Source organism: Dendronephthya gigantea, unplaced genomic scaffold, assembly GCF_004324835.1.
Source record: "Dendronephthya gigantea isolate DGI-Jeju-01 unplaced genomic scaffold, DenGig_1.0 000015F, whole genome shotgun sequence".
NCBI lineage: Eukaryota > Metazoa > Cnidaria > Anthozoa > Malacalcyonacea > Nephtheidae > Dendronephthya > Dendronephthya gigantea.
This window is the reverse complement of record NW_021163025.1, coordinates 2,685,684-2,703,999: the sequence shown is the minus strand read 5'-3', so window position 1 is coordinate 2,703,999 and position 18,316 is coordinate 2,685,684. Positions and strand designations below refer to the sequence as shown.

Here is an 18,316-nt window from a genome sequence, read left to right as displayed (position 1 = left end):
ATCTAAAGACTTGCAACATTAGGGACTTTTGATCCGTTGTGGTTTATTGGTGATGTCTTTTTTCTGCATAGAAATGCTATTTACAAATGGATGAAACAAATGAAATGAACAGAGAAAGGATTTTATGTTCAGCGTAATTGATAGCAGTCAGAGCACAAAGATTTAGGCAGCTGCATTGCATCTGCGCACATCTGTTATTTGCATAGCTGCCTACTGGGTTTGTTCCTTAATGCAATTTTTTTCCCTTTCCAAATGATGCTGTTTTCATTGCTGATACCAGGGAATTAATTACATCAATTTTTACCTGGTTTTGTGTCTCAACAAGAGAGGGATTAGTGGATGTTCTCAACAGATTGCAAATTGCTCATACAGTAGCTCTCTGATCTTGTAGTAGTCATCACACACTGCTCCATCCAAACCAATACGTCCAGCTTCATTCTAAGGGAAGAAAATTAACTCTTATTAGAAAACAATTCCTGAAATTCCCATAACTTCATTCACCAGTATTTGATTGACATATGATTTACCCGGGTAATAGCGAGCACACCATTACAACAAACTAAGACTCCACCAGCAAATTCTGCCTGAATACCGTTCTTTTGAAGGATCTGCTTAAAATCTGACAACCTTGGATCATTTATAAACACCTGATCATGACCTGGAATCTAAAAGTAGGAAACCCAAATAGTGAGTTTTGTTGGATTACTGCACTAATAAATCTAACCACAGTGCCCACAACCACACAGTTCAAACACAGGTTTGGGTGTATTCCTCCCCACCTTACCTGCACACCTCCTCATTACCCAACCACCCACCCAACAAGTCTAGAAATCATACTGTACCTCAGTCAAAGGCAGTTGTTCTAAAACAGGTACTGAATCAAAGGTATCCACATCCATTATATCTTCTTGTGGTAAAGATTTCAAATGTTCCTTGATAAGCTGTCCATCAACCCAGGCAATTTCTGCATCACGCGTATCAGAAAACTGAAGTGCACTCACCAAGGAGTCACGTAGTATAATCTAAAGATTGGTAAAACCATGAATTGAGGAGCTCCACCAGATTATTTCAAATAAATACATACCCACCTGGTATATATGACTTTCCCTAGTGGCATCCACTGTCTCTCCAGTATTTGGTGTGAACACAGTCTTCACTTCCATATCGCTATTTCTACGGCAATATTCTGCCAAGTGTTTAGTTGCTTCTGGACTGCCGTGTACAACCACCTGGACAGAAGAAGTATTGTCTATTTATTGACCCACTGACTTCTAATATCAGATACTTCTGGAGTTCTCACAACTTACCAGCTGTCTTGGTTTGACAATAGAAATGATTCTCTTGATAGACTCACCATCTGATCTTCCTTCAAAGTCAATATACATGTGTGAACACCTAGATGGGAATAATAGTGGTTTTATTTAAAATTATTCTTGAACTAAATATTCAAATCACTACATTAGGTAACCATACTTGATATCAATTGTTCGTTTCTCCACTACGCATTTTGTTGGAACACTAAAACGATCATCTAAAGAAAGAATATGCAAGTCAAATGATGTAGTCACCTAAATTTACCCAATAGTCCTCACAAGGACATCACAAAGACAATACATACCATTTCCTACAGGAACCATTTCTGTGTCTGACATAACAGCATCTGCAGGCTCCTAGTTTTAAAAAGAACATTCATTGATGAAATAAATTTAATGTGCTTTAAAACTGTTCCAAAATTCCAGTTTATGTCCGATTGGTTAAGCTTTCTTATAACAGAAAACCAGGACAGAAACCAAATTGCCTGAAATTGCAATCTGAAATTGATTGCAAAAGATCAAGCCTGGTACAAAAAGGATGTCTTCCATTACAAACAACTTACAGTCTTCACTTTCTTTTCTTCAGGCAAAGTTGTTTCAGGTATGACATAATCTTCTGGTCTAATAATCTCACCATATTCATCCCATTTCACCTTCTCTTCCTTACAAGGAAACATGGGATATGATTTGGCTTGTTTGAAGAAACTACTCTTGTTTCCTCTCTGCAAAGAAGGCAAGGCATTTGTCAGGAACAAATTTGTGCTAGATTCTGTAATTAAATGTTTCTCAAATGCTTTACATATTCATTTAGTAGAACAAGTTTCTAAATCAAGAATCCATAAATTTTTTTGTGTTGTTTTGAAACACATTGAGAAGAAATAGGAATCCTGGGAATACCTTTTCATCGGACATCATCAAATCATGTCTTGCTTTTCCACCAAATGTCAAACCAACTCCTTCATCTTCGCTATCACTGTCACTCTCTGCAATTGTTTCTTTGCTGATGGGAGATATTACAGTGTATAGCCTTAAGTACTTAAAACTGCAAATGCTATTATTACAGGCATCTCCAACATGTTTGAGATAGTTCAAAGAAATACCTTTTGTTTCCTGAGTCTGTTATTTTCTTATCCTTTTCTTTCTCTTTCTGAACCTCCCAGTAACGCTCTAATTCTGCTCCCTCTAACTTGATTCTAGTCTTGATCTGAAAAAGTTTTGAACAATTAACTGGAAAAGCCCTTTTCCCAACAGTATCATTGAATTTTCTGGATAGCAATGCAAACATATCCCAGCTGATCACCCCAGAAAGGTTACAATTAAATTGGTAAAGTACATCGGGAATCCTGTACCTCTAAATCGATTTTAGTAGTGCCAGGATTATCAATGAGTTTTCTTGCTACAGATCCTGGTGCAGTTCTTGTTGAGAATATGATACTGTTTCTCTCATCTTCAGCCCATTCAATGAATAAATCTTTAGCATAACCTGACATGAGATCTTGCATACTAGCTAGTACTACCTAGGATAGCATAAGAATTTGTCAATTATTAAATAAACTATATTCTAACTAGGTAACCTAATAAGGTATAAAAACATTTCATGATCTTTGTATTCACCTTTGGGGAAGGGACCTTTTCCAAATCAGCCAGGTTGTGGCAAAGTTTACAATACCTGAAATAAAAAAAAGAGTAAGTATTGTTCGTGCAAATGTTTACTGAAATGTTTAATTTCTAAAAAGCAGGCTGCTTCTTACTTAAACTGATAAGGATTATTTCGACCAACTTCAAAAGATTTCATCACTTTATCACTCATCCATTCAACCTAGAGATCGACACATATGACATATACAAAACATTATTTTGCAATTGCAGACAGATCAAGTAAGTCCTTTGATCAATGCAGAAATGTGAAAACTTCAGTTACACACCAATGACTTAGCAAACTCCACAACATTGTAACTAACATTATTCAACAAAGCTAGTGAATATGCTAGAAGTCCTGAATCAGGATTCCGCCATAGCTGGTCCTAAAAAAATACAGGACAGGCGTTTATATATCATTAAAGATAATTTTCTAACAAATGAAATCAAGTATTAACTTACTAGTAACTGTGAGAGTTCTAAAACACGACCTGCTGTGTCTACTGCAAGAAGAACATTGCCACCTCTTCTTGTTGTTTTCAAGATTTGTGCTGCAATTAAGACTCTGATCTTCAGTGATTACTCTTGTTTTTAATTATTATTTTAATTAGAATCAAATTTTCCTGCAAGATTAAGTTCTCATTGACAATATTTGTTACATACACATGAGTTGAGTGTCTCTATCTCGCCTCCTCGCTTGAAAATTGAGGACATTGTAAGAGTCAGTTATAAGTAGCGAAGGTCCCGACTTAGTGTTTCCAAAACTGCACCATTTAAATGTCTAAAAATAATGCAAACAGCATTATATTAAAATCATTACTAGGAATAATTTCATTGCAAATTATCAACCTTTCTTTCTTGTGATTATAATCCACAGCATATATTATATCTTCTTCACCATCTTTAACAATTTTCCACATTGTACCCCCAATCATATGTCCCGCTGCATATGGAGTGATTGTTAAACCATGACCTTTGCCTATATTGGGAATTATTATCATCAAATATGCTAGCTCAACCCTGATGAACGCTGAGCTAAATCATTACAAACTAAAGTCAAATTGAGGTAGCAGTACCTTTCAAACTAACATGTTGGGAATACTTGAGCTGGATAATTTGATCAAATGCCGCATCAACATCATCCAGGGAAAAAAGTTCGAAATCTTCATAATTATGACAAGACTAAAATAATTAAAATTCAATGATAAATATGTAAAATAACATAAAAATATAGCTGCAAGGTGATTTCTGAGTACCATGGAATTGTAAACAAGGATTTTCTTACATAACACACATAAATGTAATGTTCTTACCTGATAAAAATCATACATAAACATTTGTCCCATCTTATAAACAGGAATGGTGCAATAGACTGGGCAAGTGAGGCCAGCATTACCAACAAGATATGGTAATGCTCCGAGATGGTAGATATCAGGATGACTAATCAATACTGCATCAATTTGATTTACATGTCTTTAAAAATATATACACCATTAGCATTAACACATCTCACAAACTTTACTATGATTTTACTATGTGACTATGCCCTTTTCCAGAATCTAGACAACTTCACCTAATTAGCAAGTGCTGTATAAAGCTGATTAAGCTAGGGCAAAGATCAGGCAATCATGTCCTAAACAGATCCCTGACCATAAAGCAATATGAACACAAGAATGTTGTACATGTGACAAGGAACATCCAACTATTAAAGTAAACTAACCGTTTTATAGGTTCAATAGCTTTTCCACTGACAGAAATTCATCCCATCCACAGTCCAATAAAAACCGAAACTCATCGACTTGTAAGAGATAAGCAAGTGGAGTCTCATCTTGTCCTCCTGAAAGAACTGTGAGCTTGATGATAGAAGTCATTTTAGAAGATTTTCGTGGCCAGTCTGCCCTACAATTGATGAAACTTTCTGCCTTTCCAAAATGAGGCAATTTCCAATAAACCGGCCTGCCAAGGATTAAGACACAGCAGAGACTATATATTATTTAGAATCACCAAAAGGAATAAAAAAGCATAATTTTTTCAAGTGAAAATTCAGACTGGCAGATAAATTCCGAACTTCCACGACGTCCACCATTTTGAATTTGACCGAGAGTGAAGCGTTGGAGGCATAGAACGAGTTACAGCACAGACACTTCCGTCCTTTTCGACTTTTTTTCGCTGTAAAATGTTTTCTAGTCAAAATACGTTTTTTACAAATTACGTTTCTATAGCGTCGATGAACTGTAGTGAACTTTAAATACCACTCAATTTATCTTTCCTCGCAAGGCACGCCTTTTAACAGCAACGCCCCAGTCATAATCCCCAGAGTTATGCAGGAAGGTGAACAAACATCATGGGTCTGGGGGCTGTAGTGCATCTCTCTCTTTTAGCTCTTATAATAAGAGCATTATTGGCGAAGGATTTTTCGGATAGCAACGTTTCTCGATTCTTTTTAAAATAGCTCAGTAAGTCCTCGGATATTGTCCATGGTTCGTCGAGGGAGACCATGCTGATAGGTTTGCTGGTGGTGGCCTATGGTCACTGGTCACCGCGAAGACAGTTGAATGTCTTTTCACCTACCTTTGCGCGGCAAAATGGTGCTCACATTATGTGCGGAGTGCATGAAATGTTGATGATCTGCTAATCTCATTTGAGATACTATAAATAAAATAAACTAGATTTATTGGATTGTCTGTTAATACCGAATTATCTCGAGGTTTCTCTCAGTTCTGCTGTTGCGAATTTTCTCGATTATTCAGTCTTTCTAGCAGGCAAATTCTTATGGCCATTTTTTACGCAAAAACCGCAAATATTAATCGCGATAATCAGAAAAACTTGTTATTTTTATGAGTAGTTGATACTGTTATTTTAACTGTACCCTGTTGTGAAATAGTTTGCAATCGTTGATTGAATCTCAATGTTAACTTCCTTTGTTAAATCAACACCAATTATCACGGAGTCAGTTAAACAGAAACCGATGAAATTTCTCAATTTACACTGGAATGTGGATATGACCAATGTCACAATATAAGAACTCACCTAGTGACCTGATATCCTCAGAATACCACAGTAACAAGCTCTAAGTATAAACGTTTCAAGCTCCACGTACTGTCAAGCTGATCAAGACCATATTCTGTTAAAGATGGTTAATACTTATCAAATGCTGCTATATTTTTTACTTGTGTTCCTGCTAGGTAAGAATTGCCACACAGAGGTATTTACGAGATTTTATTCTTCTCCAGGAAACTATTTCAGGCAGTGTATTTTGTGTTGTTTTGTTGTTGTGTCACTTAATTCGTTAAATTGAGAAAGTATGAAAAAGGAAATTTGGGATTAATGAAAACCTAAATGCATAAAGGAATCTCTAGCATGTTTTACGAAAATATGATGGGTATGTGTTGCATTCACGTTCCTGAAAAGGTCTGATGAAGAGAACTTTGTTATACGACAAACAATGTGAAAGTTACTTGAGATTGTTAGCAAGCTTACTATATAATCCTTTAACACAACGAGGTCATTGAAAATATAGAGTGCATGCGATTGAATGCTTAGACGTCTTGGAATGATAGGAAAGTTTAGGCAATCAAACTTCACGGCATGTTGTAATCAGTTGTTTTCGTTGTAGAGAAGCGCAAAATTACGAGTTTTTTTCCTCATCAATCAACTACTCTAATGTTCAAAGGCTCCACCTTAGCTACGTAACGACTTTATACGTGTAAAACACGGCTGAAGATACGTGCAAGTACACTCGTGTATATTTACTGCTATGCGATATCTCAATTCACACATCCTTCGAAGAACGAGAAGAATGTTTACATCATGACTGAATTAGGATACAAAACACAAATATACGTTTATTTAAAACATGATAGCCGTTGTTTTTTAACTTCTATTTATCAACATGTCAATCTGCCTCAGAGAGGGGTAAAAGATATCAAGCTGCGCCGTGCTGAGCTGATATCAATATCCAGGATAATTTTACAATGCTATTTTGTCTGAGTTTTTTTGTGATTTACCTGTAGTGAACAGAGGTCGGAGTATCGAGCATCGACAGAAACGCATAGTTGGAGGAGAACCAGTTGAAAAACCTGGAAAATGGCCTTGGATAGCATCACTCTGGTTCAACCAAACACATTACTGTGGGGGCTCAATTGTTGGTAAAAAATGGATCGTGACAACTGCACATTGCTTTCATGGTAAGATCCCGTACTGATATCGAAAATATGGAGGCTCAGTCTGGGTGTAAATATTTTGTTTTGTTTTTAGAAGCTCACACCTCACATGACCCGAGAGATTGGCTTGTCAAAGTCGGGAAACATGACTTGAGCAAAAATGAAAGTCATGAGCAAACTTTTAGCGTGGAACGGATAATTCGTCACCCAAATTACACAAGTATATGGGACACTTATAAAATTGATAAACCCGATGATAATGATGTCGGTAAGTATAAAATTACTTTGACTGGGTATTATAAAAAAAACTGGGTAATATTATTGAGATGTTCGTTATTTTTCATTGTTTTTAGCTTTACTGGAACTTAATGGCAAAATCAAATACTCGAACTATACACGACCGATCAGGCTTTTGAGAAATGGTATAAGATTTCATCCAGGTCACGAATGTTACATTGCAGGCTGGGGTCATACTTATTTCTCTGCAGATGCTATACAAAATATCATACGAGAGGTAAAAGTGGAGCTCGTCTCTCGAGAGAAATGCAACAGTCCTGAGTCCTACAATGGCAGTGTTCACGAGCGAGCAATTTGCGCTGGCTACGAGGAGGGTGGCCGAGATGCATGCCAGTATGACAGCGGTGGACCGTTGTTTTGCGGAAAGAAACAAAAAACAACTAAATGGTATTTAGTTGGTCAAGTGTCCTGGGGGGACAAGTGTGCAATGCCGCATAAATACGGGGTATATTCAAATATGGAGGCACTTGGACCCTGGGTTGTTCATACGATCAAAGCTTCGCGATCTAAAGTTCTATACAAGCGCATAGGCTGAATATGCGGTCCTTAAGTCTCCAGACAATTCTATAATCATAGGTTGATCTTGTACATACATACAATACGAAATCTTTATCATATATAATCATGTATTTTAAAAGATATTTCATATCAATCAGAAAAATCTGAATCTATAACGAATGCTTATTTGTGGATATACTTATATCGCATTTCATTGATTTGATTATTCGGTTGAAAATATGCCGCATATTTGTGCAATTTCTATCTAAAAATAATACTATTTAATTTGGCGAATAGAAATCTTTACTGCGCAAAGCACAATCGTCTGACAGAGATTTCATCAATCTCCTGGTTGGTGGCTATCTAATGGGGATGTGTAGCATACGTTTGAAGCTAATTATCTGGGTGATTCATACCGACATTGATAGCGCAACTCCACAGTTCAGTTGTTGAACAAGATCTGCCTGAGGGCAGTCGAGGAAGATGTTGAAATCTTGGGAAGATCCAGCGAAGCTCGTAACGACGAACCAAGCAACGCATTGTCAACAGTTCTGATGAATGAAAAATACTGTAGTGAGATTTGACAGTAAATAAATATACGAGGCAAAGGTCTTTGGAGGAATCGAATAAAAGGTGAAAGAGGCAGACGTAGTGTTGTTTCGTATCTCTTGTGTTTACACAATCACAAATCAGCCCTGCTATATATGAAGTCAGATATAACAATTATTGAGGAATATCGCGGTGTGCCTGAGTACTGGGATAATCAGATCAAGAACTTACCCTGTCCCATTCGCTCCACCAGCGTCCCCTTCTTTCCCAGCATTCATCAGTAGTGGGTTAGTCACGACGGGTTTAGATGAAGGTGTGACAGATCTCGTATTTCCAAGAGGTGTTGAAGAAGCAAGTGGACTGATGGGTAATGGAGAATCCCGTAGCCTAGCAGGGATTGCAGTCACACTTTTAGTCGGTCGTGTCTCAGCCGGTGAAGGCCTGGTGCCGGATGAAGGAGGCTGGAGTTCGGATTGAGACATAAGCTGATTCTCTGATTCCTTTTCCAAGAAACTCACAAACAATTCTGAGAACGACTGGAAGAAATAAAGAGTGTGAGGCAGAGAGTGTGAGGATAGAACTTTAGTAAAAGAGTAATATAGATATAATAAAATCTTTAAACAGACTTTACCTTATCGTGTTGTTGGGACTGATTACTACCAGAGTATGAGAGAAGGCCTGAGAACCAGCCAGTTGATTGAAGTGGGTGAGAACCAGTGCCAACCTGGGATAAGGTAACCACAGCCCACCAGTTAACTTGTAGTTGTAGAAAACGTTCTATACTCTAACTAACGTGCTTGTCGATTTATCATAAATTGGAGGTAAAAATCTTCAAAAAGATCTCACCTTTTTAATTTCTTCCTCAGTGAAGTTCAGTATATGACCAAGAATACCAACGACTTCACATCGTTTGTGTTCAGATGTGTTGAAATATGCGAGCAACATGTTCTTCATCAGACCTCTGAAGAAGGAAAATGATAAAGATTAAAACAAGGTTTGTTTTATAATGGATAGATTGAGTTCAACTACAACTGGGTCAATACACATGCAGGATTATTAATATATACCCTGCTAGGTCTAGAAACTGTACCCATTCCTCTAATAATTAACACTAAATTAAATTACTTTTCAATCCTGTTGTCGCTATTGCTCGTGAGCTTTCGTAACTTGTCGTGACTCGATTGTAAATCCAACTCCAAATTTCCAACTGAAATAAAAGGAAAAAAAGACGATAATTTCTTATTCCTATCAAATTACGTTTCTATACTCGTAAGATCATCTTACTCGTGAGCTTCAAACTCTCAATCTCGTCTTCCTTGATTTTCAGATCTTGACTCATTCTTTCTGCTTTGTTGAGCGTGTCTGAGGCATTCTCCAATAATTGCTAGAAACGACAAAGAAAGCGCCGGTGAGATAGCATTCGATTCCTGTAAACAACTTGATTTTGCAGTCTGATTTCAAGAGCAACTCTGATGCTGTTCCTCGCAGCTGCCTCTCAGACTCTGAGGCTGCTGTCTTATACCTGTAATTCCTGTTATTCCACAGACCTCATTCAACTGGTCATTACCAGTAATTCCTGTTATTCCACGGACCTCATTCAACAACTTGTCATTACCTGTAATTCATGTTCTCTTTCACGTAATCTCGTCTCTTCCTTCCTGACCTCGTTCAACTGCTCTCGATTCTTTTCATGTAAATTTCGTAGTTCTGATTCTTTCTCTGAAAAATATATCATAATCTCTTAACAACGGCTGTCAGGTGTGTCTCAGGCGTGTCTAGCGTTACGCCAACCATACCTCGTTGGAATTGTTCTAGAACCATTTGAAGATTTTCAACACTTCTCATGTACTGAAGACTTTGTTCCTGGGATTGTTCTAACAGAGCCTGCACTTCATCACGGTGAGCGGTTATGTTTATTAATTGTTCCTGAAGGTTCTCCATTCTCATCGATGCCGTGCGACTAACGAAGGACAAATGCAAATATGTGAAACACGGAATATGGTGACGAACCCTCACCTCAACACTCTGTAGCAAGAAGTATCAATGTTAACATACTTGCTGTCTTGCAGTGAATGAGAGCTGGTCAACAGTTGCTGTTGAATTTGTTCTAGTTGATTCCGTAATTCATTCTCCCGTTCCTCGCTGGCCAAAGCTTCCTGGGTGTAACTGTCTTCAACCTGCAATGAATGATGATCTAGATGTACAAACGTAAACTATCTCGAGGATTCGTCTATTTATCTTAATCTCAGATTCTTACCTGCAAAAGATGAGTCCGTAATCTCTCCAATTCTTTTTCCTTTTTCATTTCAAACTCTTGTGTAAGTTGTTTACTAGTTTCCAGCTCATTCTTCATATCTTGCGCTTCTTTTAAACTCTGGGAACATCTGTGGTTCAAATGTTCCAATTCTCTCTCTAAATCTTTGATACGCCTGTCTTTCTCATGTAAAACAACGTCCAGTTTCTCATCAGCTGAAGAGGTCAGTGTCGTAACCTCATCCCGCAAGATTGATATTTCATTCTCAGATTTCACTTTCATCTCGACCAGAGAATCTCTTTCTTGTTCCAGTATTTGATATCGTTTTTCTAGCAATTTATTCTTTTCCGAGAAAGCGTCTCTCTCAGCCAACCATTTTCTTTCTTTCTGCTTCAAAATATTGGAAAGATCAACGACTTGCGTCTGAAGTGACGTCATTTCATTTTCCTTTAGTTCCAGTAGTTCTATTTTCTCATTTTCCACTTCAACCATTCTCTGGTTCATCACATCTTTCTCGTGCATAAACTGTTCTAATTTTGCTTCTAATTGCGGATTAGAAATATTCTGGACAGAACTCAACGTTTCCACTTGTTCTTTGAGACATCGTACTTCATTTTCCTTATCGCTTAGCAACTTCGCACGATGGCTCTTCACTCTAGTTACCAGTTTTTCAAAATCCTCTCGGTTTTCAAGTATCTCAAATTGTTCATCTTTAAGATCCACATCGCTACTTATTACATCAAGTAAAGAACTAAGCTTGCTCTGCAGTCCCTCAACTTGTGAACTCTGTTCTAGAAGCAATTCTTCCTTCTCATTTCTTAGAGTATTAATCTCATAAATACGTCTGTTGTTCTCTTCTTTTTCTGCTAATATCTGCCTTTCTTTTGCGGACAATTCTTCTCGAAGCTTTTCTCCTTCAAGTTGAAGTCGTCTCAAATGTTTATCGTCTTCCATCTTTGTCGCCTGAAATGCCTGCAAACGTTGATTGACGACGTTATTTTCCTGCACCAGACTGGCCTTGTTCTTTCTCTCAGTCTTAACAGAATCATTCAACGATGCGATGGAATTTCGCAAAGTCGTTGTCTCTTTGGATAGTTTTTGGTTTTCCTCAAAGAGTCTTCGCACCTCGTCCTGATTTTGAGAAAGGTTTGCATGACTAAACCCAGAGCCTAGTACCTCTGGACTTCTTCCAACAAGCGTTTCTTGTGTAAAACTTGACAGGTGGTTATTTAAGTCCTGCGAGGGCATGGCGTTAACAACTACTTGTTGACTTTTCCCAATTGGAGTTTCTTGCACAATATTTGGTGTTTCATGTCTCAATAATTGCTTATCCTTGTCATGAACTAACCCCAGGAGTCTCTCCTGTTCTCCTTGTAATGCATCAACTTGCGATTGAAGATCAGAGTTTCTCTGTCGTAACCTCTGCACCTCGCTGCTGACGCTGTGGTCTCTTTCAGCCACAAGCAATCCAAGAGTAGCGACTTTCTCACGTAACCGACCAATTTCCTCGCTTTGTGATTCATTAAGATGTAATAACTTCTGGTGCTCAGCATGAATAAGAGCTGATGCTTGATCTTTGCTCGCTGATTTTATGTTTAACATTTCCAGGCGATCTTCAAGTGCGATTATTTGATCATTCTTTTCATTAATTTCATTAAACATTCTCGCTTCTCGCTCCAACATTGAAGTTATTTGCTTCTCGCGTTCCTCGCCAGACCTTCGTTTCTCATCTTCGTTTTCAGCAAACAAAGTCAACAAAGACTCGTTCTTAGTCCTTAACGCGTCAATCTCCACATCTTTCTCCTGCAAGATACGACGAATGTGTTCTTGTTTTGGGATGACGTCATTATCACTACCGCTGACTAGGTTTGCTGATACCTGAGTCCGAATTACGTGATCTTTCTCTTGAGATTGCTTGGTGAGTCTAGCGACTTCTAAACGAAGCACCTCGACTTCGTCAATTTTTCTACGAATTTCCACATCCATTTCAGCAGATTTCGTAGAAAAGCTCGCATCAAGTTGCTCCTTTTCACGCACAAGTAAATTATAAGAATCCATCATCTCTTTCTCGGAAATTCTTTTCTCTGATAAAGCCTCGATTAGTGTCTCATTCTTAGATTTCAATGACGAATTCTCAGATACCAATTCCTCAAGCATGCTTAACTTCTGAGAAATCTCAGCGTTGTTCTCGTAACTCTGATTAGAAAGCTCTATATTGTTCTCTTTCAAGCTCATTATTTCTTCAGATTTTGCATCCAGTTCTTTGTTCAAAGTTTCTTTGGTTTGTTTGATGTGATCTAATTGAACTCTCCAATTCTCTAATTCTTGAGCAAGTTCCGAGTTCTGTCTTTTCATTTCCTCGCTTGCTAGTTCTTGTTCACGTAAAAGTTCAGATAATTTTTCAGTCTCACGCAGAGAGTTACTCAGATCAATGTCTTTTGTTTCCAGTAAACTAAACAAATCAGATTTTTCCTCCTTCAGAAGTGAATTTTCTTCGCTCAATTCACTAAATGCCTCTGATTTCCCTTTTCCTTCGTCTTGAAGGAAGGTAATTCTCTGATCAACAGAGTCATAAGCGTCTTGCAGTTCCTCGATTCTTGCATCTCTATCATTCACCATTTCTAACAATCGTTCTTTTTCTCGCACCATTTCAGAAAGTTGTGTGTTGAGAGAATTTCTAGATTCCAGAATCAACGTCACTTCTTGTTTACTTTCCTGAAGCTGAGTTGCCATGGTTTCACGCGACAACATCACTTCGTCCAATTCCTTTTGCAGATTTTCAATCTTGTTTCGAAGCTGTAAAACAATGGTTCCTTTGTCATTCTCAAAATTCGACAAAGCCTCTTGCAGTTGTTCAACAGTGTTTCTTAGCTTATGAATTTCTTTGTCTTTCTCAGAGATCGTGAGGTTAAAGTTCATTTCACTATTTTCAAGATCATCTTTCAACATCTTCAACTTCGATTGTAAATCCAACATTTTTTCCGTGGCTTCCCCAACTTCAACATCGAGTCTCTCATTTTCGATTCTGGTTTTATCCAAGTTGCTCAAAGTCTCGTTCAACTTCGCGTTAGTCTGGTCGAGTTCGTCTCGAGCAGTTGATAATTCTGTTTTCGTTGCATGTAGTTCATTCAAGCTGTCACTCTGATCAATCGTAATGTCATCCGGTAGTGGCTTCTTCATAACTTCACAATCTTTGGCATTTTCCTCACTCACGATTCCCAACTCATTTTGAAAAGGATCATTTCCTGTACCGGGAGACATGTAGCATTGATTAGCGTCTCTCGCTTCAACGATCATTTCCTGATGGTTCTTGTCTTTTTTCAACCAATCCAGAACATACGAAAGAACAAGATCTTCTCTTGAGTTCTCTGCCATTCTCAACTCTTCATCACTAACATAGTTTTTCTTCACTAATAATTCTTCTATATCATTTATATATCGTATCTCCTTCTCGCGTGATATCTGACCAGCTGAAGTGGCCTCTTTTAATTTCTGTCTAAGTTGAACAACGACATTCTCTAAGGCTTCTTTTTCCCCTTCCCAATCATCTTTGATCAACTCAAACTCTTGAATCATCTCCTCGTATTCTCTTAATTTATCCATCAACATATTATAATCCTTATTAGCGACTTCATTAGAACCCTCATTAGAGCAATTATCATAACCTTCATTATGATTGCTGTCATCATCTTCCCTGGTGTTTTCACGGCTCTCCCCAGTATTCTGAGTCAAAACCCCATATTCTGCAGACTCTGGAGGTGTAGACGTCAAGACGCCGTCATCTTCTTGTAGATCAGGTGCAGCTCTAATAGAATCAACCGACACAACGGTAGAGACACTGCTACGAGATGTGTCACTGCACTCGAGTCGCTTTTCCAGTTCTTGAACTTTTTCTTCCAAGCCAACAATAGTTCTTTCGAGAACTGCCTTCTCAGACTGTAGGGATGCAACATGGTTGCTGACGGACCATCGTCTACCAAAATCATTGACTATCTCCCTAGTTGCGACCTTGTTTTCATTATGTTGTTGCGAAAGTCGAGATAAACTTTCCTCGTGGTCTTCGATATCATTCTCTACTCCAGGCATCATGGAGATCAGTTGATCTTTTTCCATAGTGTTCTCTTCCTGTTGTCCTTCAATCTGATTGGTCAGCTTCGTGCGCGCCTCGCTCAGGCCGTTCAACAGAGATTTCGTGTCGCCCTAGGAAAATATCGTGAGATAGTAATGATTGTAATGGTTCATGAACCCGCCCATGTACAGACTGTGACCTGTTCACCAGAGATCATAGTCTGTCAGTTTTACCTGAACATCTTAATGATTGCGATGATTATCCAAGATTATAATCGTTAACAGTGATTGAAATCATAATTAGTTGATTAAAGGTTAATAATCAAAGGTTAAAATCATCAAGATTATTACATGTCTATCCTGCACTTGGTTTAATAGTCTTCGTTTTATATTGATCACATCAAGCCTGACCTTCTCGTTTTCAAGGACAACTGAAGAATATTTCTGCCAAAGTACTGAAAAAGATGGAACGCTGGTGAATATTTGGAGTCAAACTGGATGTTCTCTTTCCCGCAAGATTTCCATCAATATTGAAGTGCACATTTCCAAACTGCTCAAGTACGGTTCGCAGTTCTTTATAAACAAACCTCAGAAGTACAAAACAGTTGCGAATTGCGATAGAGCTTGGGATGGAACTCGCGATAGAGAAATTTGCAAATATACATTTCAGTATTGACGGCAATATTGCAACATTTGATTGTTATGATAATTCTCTTCATCCCCCAATTTAAACTGTGCAAACAAACCTGCTAACATGTCTTTCAACTTCATCACCTCATCCACACTACCTTCACCTTCAGAAGCTCTTCTAACTTGACAAAGCTTCTTCAAAGATTCAATCTCAATGCTTTTCTCTTTATCGACACCTTGTGATTGTTCAACTTCTTTCATGAGTTCCATTGTGACAGCACCAAGTCTTGAGAGTTCTTCTCGTAAACTCTCCAACGATGCCGAGGTTTGAGCCTCAGATACAACAGCCTGATCACGCTGTTCCGTCAACTCTCGTATTTCCTGTTGCAAGTGAGCTAGCTCTGAACCAGAATCACTCGTTTGCAAGCCTTGAGACTCAAGCTTTTGAGCTTTGTTTAGTTTTTCACTCAAATCGCTATTTTCCTGTCGTAAGGAAGATATTTCGGAATCCTTCTGTGTTGCCTCGAGAACAAATTGATCAACTTTTTCTTTAAGCTCGTTATTTTCAGACTGTAGACGGTCAATTATGATTTTCAATTCGGTCACGGAGGACGACGATTGTTCATTTGACAGCGCCTAAGAAAAACAAATGACATAACTCTTGAGACATTTGAAAAACTCCAATGAAATAAACACATGTGGTTACGTGACAGCCATAGGGATATTACCATGCATGCAGTTATAGCTATCCTAAATTTGCTTTGAAATTATAAATAAATGCTGGTTGGGCTCAACTACAGAACCCTGCCTTCAGGCTTTATCAATCACCTCACTCACATGTAAGTCACTTTCAGTTGACTCTTTTTTAATTATCTCAAAATCACTTTCAGATTCCAGAACAATGTCCTCTGTCTTCTCCACATTTTTCTCAAATTTGACAAGTTGCTGCTCAAGTTCTTGTATTCTTATTGAATCTTCCTGATGAAAAGATTCCAGTTCTTCAATTTCTTGTTTGTGTTTTTTGTTCAGTGTAGCAATCCTCTGAGAATATGTTGTGTGTAAGGTCGCCAGCTCATGCTGGTAATGATCCAGTTCCTTGTGAAGATTTTCTGACTCATTCTAAAAGAGATGCAAACAAATCCCTTACACAGGAGGAAGGTGTTACATGGATGTAGAGATCAGGTTGGTGTTGAGAAGTGGAAGAGAATGAAGATGGGAGTTGGTAAACATTGCAGAGAGGATGAAGGAGAAAAATGGTACAGAATGACATGGACACAAATAATGAAGATGGGAGGTGGTAAACGTGGCTGGGGAGAGGGAGATGTGAATATTGGAAATAGCAAAGGTAGGATTAGACTTAATAAGAAACAATTTCAATCTAACCTGTTTACTCCACTGTTGTTTTTCTTCTTGTAGTTTATTCACAAGTGATTTGAGGTATTGAACCTCATCCTGACTCGTGCTTTCAACAAAGGAATCTTCATTAAAACTTGGTAATCTCTCATGCGGTTGCTTTGAACCATGTTCTTTCCATGTTTCCAATTGCTCTCTTAACTGGGCATTTTCATTCTAAACATAAAATATTGTGATTTTATCAATATAAAACACTAGTATACAGTATGCTGCTACGACCTCTGTCAGCAATGATCTCTACAAAGAGTGTATTGATGTAAAATAAGGTATATGCACAGATCATCATATATAGGAAAATAATTACCTCCTTTTCCTGTAGCAATACCCTATATTCACGTGAAATACTGCTGATCTGAAGTTCTGTAGCTTCAGCTCTTTCTTCAAGCTCATGATTGAGTTCCTTCACTCTGTCATACTGGTTAGTTGTGGAAGAACAAGTTATTTAATCAGTGTTTACTATTGTTATATTGCAAGTGAAATTGGGAGATATAGCATACCTCTTCTCTCTGTGTGAACAGAGTTAATTCCAGTTCTCTAACACGTGATTTAACAATCTTTAGTTCTGTCTCATGATCTACTTAGTGCAAACAAGAAATCAATAAATACATCATTTATCTAACCGTCTGAGCAAAATACCTATGCTATGGTGCATTCTTTGTAAACTGTACACCTGATAGTTTTCACCATAAATATATATTATATTCAACTAGATCACACCATACTGAAATTCATTGGTGATCTACATGGAATGTGCACGTGGGTACATCATTGAGATGTCTGGTAAATATGATGTCTGTTTTCCACCCTATATATCCACAGCCAACTATCTGTGGACAATCCTTTACTGTCACTCTAGTATGACCATGACCAATAGTCTATAATTGCATTTACGTATATCTATATATGCATCACACTAACAAATACAATAGCATTCTATCTTGCTATATACCATATTAAAAACAATAAAATACCATAAAAGTGTAGTACATGGCACAAATAATTATCCCAACGTTGCATACCTCTAATTCACCTACAAATCTGAAGTGTAAAATACAAAATATAAAGAAAATATAGAACCCAATGATATTACCTTCCACTTCAACCGTGCCTTCGGTCAGCATGTCCTTCGTGAAAGTAGAGATTTGCCCAGTTATGTTTGTCAAATTTTCCGAAAAACTGGTACTTAACCACGACATTTTGAAAGCAAAACAACATTAAATAATAAATTTCAAAATAAATTTTTAACTTAGAAAAATAAATAAACGAATCACGGATGATGTGGCAACATATTGTGGCTAGTTCCCAGATCTTCGTCTGCGCGCTTTGACGCGAGGGAAAATTTTACCTCAAATATATACGGATATAACAAACAATTATATTGCTTTTAAAGTACTTTTAATATCCTAAACGTTTAAATAGCTAAGGAGTATATTGTGACAGGATATTACATAGATAATTCTTCCCATTTTATTTTCCATATATGACCAATTATT

The 18,316-nt window shown here is 37.7% G+C and overlaps 3 protein-coding genes across 5 annotated transcripts; 1 reads left to right on the top strand and 2 right to left on the bottom strand.

Annotated features, from left to right (window-relative positions):
- Nucleotides 1–40: 40 nt before the first annotated feature.
- Nucleotides 41–7,030, bottom strand: LOC114520288 (cleavage and polyadenylation specificity factor subunit 2-like). Its single transcript, XM_028540523.1, is given in 24 exon segments — nucleotides 41–438; nucleotides 528–665; nucleotides 843–1,022; nucleotides 1,089–1,229; nucleotides 1,308–1,395; nucleotides 1,474–1,531; nucleotides 1,619–1,670; nucleotides 1,877–2,035; nucleotides 2,211–2,313; nucleotides 2,414–2,517; nucleotides 2,663–2,830; nucleotides 2,928–2,982; nucleotides 3,065–3,132; nucleotides 3,239–3,337; nucleotides 3,414–3,502; nucleotides 3,615–3,693; nucleotides 3,696–3,732; nucleotides 3,801–3,930; nucleotides 4,028–4,133; nucleotides 4,265–4,424; nucleotides 4,672–4,706; nucleotides 4,709–5,600; nucleotides 5,982–6,075; nucleotides 6,959–7,030. Coding segments are annotated over 22 exon segments (2,256 nt in total). The 5' UTR covers nucleotides 4,823–5,600; nucleotides 5,982–6,075; nucleotides 6,959–7,030; the 3' UTR covers nucleotides 41–345.
- LOC114520308 (prostasin-like) lies at nucleotides 5,874–8,043 on the top strand. 2 transcript variants are annotated; one of them, XM_028540551.1, is made up of 4 exons: nucleotides 5,874–6,136; nucleotides 6,965–7,138; nucleotides 7,212–7,382; nucleotides 7,468–8,043. In XM_028540551.1, the coding sequence occupies exons 1-4, from the start codon at nucleotides 6,085–6,087 to the stop codon at nucleotides 7,944–7,946; spliced, it is 876 nt and encodes a 291-aa protein (XP_028396352.1). In that variant the 5' UTR covers nucleotides 5,874–6,084; the 3' UTR covers nucleotides 7,947–8,043. The 2 variants fall into 2 exon arrangements, with proteins under 2 accessions (XP_028396352.1, XP_028396351.1); XM_028540550.1 differs by having other exon boundaries at nucleotides 7,209–7,382; nucleotides 7,468–8,042.
- Nucleotides 8,044–8,100: 57 nt separating this feature from the next.
- On the bottom strand, nucleotides 8,101–18,109 carry LOC114520286 (thyroid receptor-interacting protein 11-like). 2 transcript variants are annotated; one of them, XM_028540520.1, is made up of 17 exons: nucleotides 17,914–18,109; nucleotides 17,321–17,397; nucleotides 17,128–17,238; nucleotides 16,794–16,979; nucleotides 16,248–16,529; nucleotides 15,527–16,046; nucleotides 15,132–15,235; nucleotides 10,716–14,912; nucleotides 10,514–10,635; nucleotides 10,255–10,418; nucleotides 10,074–10,177; nucleotides 9,743–9,842; nucleotides 9,584–9,665; nucleotides 9,305–9,419; nucleotides 9,090–9,182; nucleotides 8,690–8,994; nucleotides 8,101–8,460 (listed from the first exon to the last, which is right to left on the bottom strand). In XM_028540520.1, the coding sequence occupies exons 1-17, from the start codon at nucleotides 18,017–18,019 to the stop codon at nucleotides 8,352–8,354; spliced, it is 6,777 nt and encodes a 2,258-aa protein (XP_028396321.1). In that variant the 5' UTR covers nucleotides 18,020–18,109; the 3' UTR covers nucleotides 8,101–8,351. The 2 variants fall into 2 exon arrangements, with proteins under 2 accessions (XP_028396321.1, XP_028396322.1); XM_028540521.1 differs by having other exon boundaries at nucleotides 15,192–15,235.
- Between the last annotated feature and the right edge of the window lie 207 nt (nucleotides 18,110–18,316).